Source organism: Chiloscyllium plagiosum, unplaced genomic scaffold (assembly GCF_004010195.1).
Source record: "Chiloscyllium plagiosum isolate BGI_BamShark_2017 unplaced genomic scaffold, ASM401019v2 scaf_11860, whole genome shotgun sequence".
Lineage (NCBI taxonomy): Eukaryota > Metazoa > Chordata > Chondrichthyes > Orectolobiformes > Hemiscylliidae > Chiloscyllium > Chiloscyllium plagiosum.
In genome coordinates, this window is record NW_025211340.1 from 6120 (window position 1) to 11327 (window position 5208).

A 5208-nucleotide genomic window follows, 5' to 3' on the forward strand; every position below is an offset into this window, starting at 1 on the left:
GCATATTCTCCCCGTGTCTGCGTGGGTTTCCTCCGGGTGCTCGGTTTCCTCCCACACTCCAAAGAACACACCACCTGATGCTGCCTGGCTTGCTGTGTTCTTCCAGCCTCCTGCTTGTCTACTTTGGATTCCAGCATCTGCAGTTTTTGTTTTGTCCCTTAGTCCTGCTCTCTGACAGCATTTGGGGAAAAGAAAAACTGGGTGAATGTTTCAAGCCCAGTGAGGCTCTTCCTCAATTAAGAAAGTTGGCCCAGCTCACACAAGCACTGTTCCCGGAATCCACACTGTAGGGAATCTAATCTAATATTAAAGTATTGAATTATATTAGGGCAGCACAGTGGTTAGAGCTGCTGCCTCACCGTGCCAAAAAACAACCAAGAAACTTCTCCAGGAAATGCCCGCTTCCCCTTTCCTCTCTCTGTGACAGTGATTTTCCTCCGGTCTCTAGCCCCTGAGCGGTGAAGACAGGGAGGAGGATTTGCCCAGTGACAGTCTCCCTCACCTGGTATCCGCACCGCCCCCCATTTGCCCCAGGTCCCAGAAGAAAGGGGCAAACAGAGAGCAGCAAATACAGCGACCGCCGCCGCACCAGCGCAGCCATCAGGACTGATCATGTGACCGGCGGCCCACGTGATCGCGGTTCGGATACACTGCGGGTCAGCTGACCGGGCCCACCTGCAAGCCACGCCCCCAAGCCGGCTCCGGCTCCGGCTCGTCACAATGAGCCCGCGCGCGACGGGATCGGGTTCCAGGCTACGCTGAAGGTGGCCGTTCAGCCCATCGGATTCATGCTGAACCTGCACAGGACTACACTATTCCTGATGAAGGGCTTTTGCCCGAAACGTCGATTTTTCCCGCTCCTGGGATGCTGCCCGACCTGCTGTGCTTTTCCAGCACCACTCTAACCTAGACTCTGGTTTCCAGCATCAGCAGTCCTTGTTTTCAACCTGCAATATTCCAGCCAAGTCAAACCAGACTTCATAAAAGTGAGGACTGCAGATGCTGGAGATCAGAGTCTAGTTTAGAGTGGTACTGGAAAAGCACAGGAGATCAGGCAGCATTCCTGCTGAAGGGCTTTTGCCCGAAATGTCGATTTTCCTGCTCCAATTTAATTTAAACAGACTTGATAAACACCTTTCCTCAGATAAAGGTCAATGGGTGTAGGATTTGCACCTTGCATTCCAACAATCTGAAGGTAGTGGAATGGGTCTGGGTGGTGTCAGACTTTGGCTCAATCTACCAACTTACTTTCTTCTATGTGTGACCCAAGTCCTGCATGTTCTTTAAATGAAGCAATAGGAGAAGATATTCGGTCTCACATTTTTAGTTTATTTTAGGAATAAGTGGATAAAGCATTCAGAGCTCTGGGTCTAGACCTTTCTGTCCCTGACAAACTATACAGTGTGTCAGTTCGGAAAATACACACACTTCTGTGCCTGATCCAGTCTTTTTATATAATAAAAAACATCATGCAATCACTGTTATGGGATTATCTTCTGTTTGGCTGTTTATCTGACTCCATTCTCCACCTTCCTACGTTCCCGGATGTCCGACCCCACGTGACCTTGTTTTGCCCGCGAAACAGAGCACCACGTGACCTGCTGCACGCCTCCGGCGCGTGAAACAGAGCATCACGTGACCCTGTTTTGCAACGGAGCAGAGCACCACGTGACCTTGTTCTGCGCGTGCGCATAACGAAGCATCCCCAAAGGCTTCTGAATGCCGAGCATATTTACAGTCGCAGCCAGGTATATATTGACAAGCAAGCCATATATTTACAAGTCCCCCTTTTGGTCTCATGAAAATCATATTCGGTCTCCAATGCATAGTCTTCCCTTCTTGCCAGAGCCATGGTTTCCATCTCCATCTGTGACATCTGGTAGGGCGGAGGAGCCTTCCCTTCAATAGCTGTAATGATTACCCTGTTCAACAAAGATCTAATGCAGGGGATACAACAACATCCACACAACACTAACACAATGATCATACCAACGAGGGACATAAACACAGAGACAATTAATCCTTTCCATTTCCCAAACCATGAGCCAAACAGTCCTCCTAGAGGGTTGTGAATACCTGAATGTTCATGCAGTTCTTTAGACAAGATTCTTAGTCCTTCCAAGGCTCTGGTTACCGAGCCATCAGGTGCCGTATTGTTGGGGATGAACGTACAATATTGATCTCCAAACATAGAGCACACTCCCCCCTTTTCTGCTAGCAACATATCCAAGGCCATTCTATTTTGTACTGTCATCAATGAGGTCGCTGCCAATTGTTCAGAGAGTTCCGCCACCGCGTCTCTAGTTCCATTGGCTAGCCTGAGAACATTGTAATGTACATAATTAATTCTGTTGACGTTTTTATTCGGCGTGACTGGGAATAGAGCACTGATAAGTGGGAGATTCTCAAAACCTGCTGCTATCTGGTCTGCCAATTTATATTCATCAGGTACACCATGGGGAACACCTATTGCATCTGTGTAAGTGGTTGATCCAGACGTTACATCAAACAAATCCCTGTGTGTTCGTACATGTGGATTTATTCCCTTTTGTCGTTCTCCTAAGAGGAATAAGGGTACCCCTAGCCGGACCATTGCACAGGTTCCAGACCAATCTGGAGGTAGACTAACATGTAGTGTTCTATCTCCACAGTACCAAAAAAGATCAGCTCTGGCCCAAACCATTGAGCTAGCATTCTGCCAGCCAGTTACATCGATCGTGTGCTGACACCAGTCAGCGGGCATGTCTCCCAAGATTGTATTAGAACTCCGAGTGAAACAAGTGTAATCATTGGCCCTTGGGGTAAACACTGGAGGTAACATAGAATTCTTTACAGGAGGGAAAATAACACTTAAGGTGGTCCAATTTGGTGGGTCCGCCCGCATGGTGAGGGCCATCATGCAGTGAAATCCTGCTGGGTCTATATTAGGGAACAATGGGGCTGGGGTAGTAAATAGGGTTGGCCTAGCCGAAGAACACGCGACGCAATTACTCATATTCATTGAGGTTGCAGTAGCTGTCATCCAGTCCAGCCACGTGTTCCTATCACTATATCCGGTAGCTAGTCTAATAATGTCATCTCTCGTAATGTTATTGGGATCTATCACCACAACTCCTGAACTTTGCTCTAACTCCACGCTTGTTGTGTTTCTAGTTTTTGGCTGGCGAATAGGAGGATCTACCAAGGTTACCTTCACTAGTCCCATGGTATCCTTTCCTGATTGATATACACCTATTACAAAGTAAAAGCTGTTATCATCGATTCTGCACTTATTCCGTACTTCTTTGGAACCAGGGCTAATGGTGAATCCTGTCAGGTTAACAAAAGTGGATTTTTTATCTCTGAGGAATGATCAAGTTGCCCCCTAGTCAGGCTCACATGGTCTCAAACCTTCCATCTATTATCTGAGGATGGCGACTTTTTAGGCGTCCATCTTACCCCAGTCCATGTTAATACATGATGCCACGTCGGGCACCATCTATAATAATTGGTATGCACGCAAAGGTACACATTATACCCTCTCCAGTTTCCTGGATTGTGGCCACAGTCAATTACTTCGCCTAAGTCAAACTGGTATGTTATACCATGGCTTTTATCATGTCTGATATGTACGTGGCTCCCTGTCTCCCTTAAACGTTTGTCCACCTCTTGCCCTATTGCTCTTTTATACCTGGGACTGTCTCCCTCGTGTGTGTGTTTGTCCCTCGTGGCTAATACCCCTATTAACAGCGGCATAATACTTATACATAAAAGAATAGCAAAAACTCCCCACCTCCCCAGGCGAGGGTAGTGTGGGCTTCTTACAAAGATAAACATTATATCTGTTACACAACCTGCCGATATATTTTAAACAAAGTCTTTTTGTATTCCGGTCCTGTCCTCACTTCTGCTCTCGAGAAAAACCCTTCCTTAGAGATCTTGAGAACCTCTCCCCCTTTTTCCAGAACCCTCTTCCTGCAAAAGTTAAAAGTTTAAGACCCTTCTACTCTTTTTCTGTTCTTATTTGTTCTAGAGTTCTCATTGGCGGTTCCGTGGCTGCACACTGGCTCCAATGGTACCAGCTTTCTCCTTTCTCCTGTAGTCTGACCGCATGAGATGTCCTCTCCTCAACCTTATAAGGTCCTGTCCACCTTGGCTCCGACCACTTCCGTTTGATCACCTTCAACAGGACCCAATCCGTGGTAGATGGCGCCTGGCTCTGTAGGGCCCCCTTTGCCGATCCAACCTGTTTGGAGAAAGCTGACACCAAAGCTGTTAGTTGGTCATAGTAAGGTTTGTACCTTAGAGAGGCTCCTCCTCCCTCTAACATCTGTATTCCAGCTCCTGGTCCCGGGAACTGCTGCCCTGTTGTCAGCTCATACGGGGTAAACCCTGTGATGGAGTTTACTGAGCTTCTAATGGACAGTAAAGCTAAGGGTAAGGCCTCCATCCAACTTAACTTTGTTTGGGCACATACTTTTCCTATTTTGCCTTTTATGGACTGATTCATTCTTTCCACTTTTCCCTGTGACTGAGGATGGTACACTGTTCCAAACGCATGTTTCAGTCCTAAAGCTGCTTCAACTTCTTGCAGGTCCTTGTTCTTGAAATGTGTGCCATTATCTGACCTGACTCTCTTTGGAAACCCATGCATTGGAATGTCTTGGTTTATCAAAAATTTGATCACTGTTTTTGCGTCTTCCTTTTTTGCCGGTATCGCTTCTAGCCAACCAGTGTATGCATCCACTGCTACCAAAAGGTACCGGTATCCGTTTACTCTCTCTATCATGTCAGTGTAGTCAATCACTATTTCCTGACCTGGCATTCTTGGAAGAGGGAATTTTCACTGCTGGTCTCCCATTGTATTCTGTACATGTTCTACATTCTCTGATGTAATTTTCAATCATCGCTGGCAAGAACGGATGCCACCAATGTGTCAGATACCTCTGCATCTGTGTTTTTCTACAATGTGTCAACCCATGAGCTTCCTGGAGCATGGAAGCTATCAAACCTGGGGGTAGGACTGGTCTACCGTCCGGTGACCTCCAAATCCCTTCTAACTCTGTGGCCCCTCTCTCTCTCCAAACTGTCAGTTCATGAGGAGAGGCTTTCTGCTGCTCTTTGATTAACACATTTGCATCGCAAGCAGGCAGCAGGTCATACACTGTTCTCTCTGTTAGCATCATTATATACTGTGCTGTATACCCTGCTGCTTTCTTTGCTGCTGAG

At 47.0% G+C, this 5208-nt stretch overlaps 1 protein-coding gene across 1 annotated transcript in view; it reads right to left on the reverse strand.

Moving 5' to 3' along the window:
- The window catches only part of LOC122547026 (lysosomal alpha-mannosidase-like), a 6021-nt gene extending 5404 nt beyond the window's left edge, over nucleotides 1-617 (reverse strand). The window contains exon 1 of the mRNA XM_043685624.1: nucleotides 503-617. Coding sequence (XP_043541559.1) covers nucleotides 503-601 — 99 coding nt within the window. The 5' untranslated portion in view covers nucleotides 602-617. The remainder of the gene's footprint in view (nucleotides 1-502) is intronic.
- Between the last annotated feature and the right edge of the window lie 4591 nt (nucleotides 618-5208).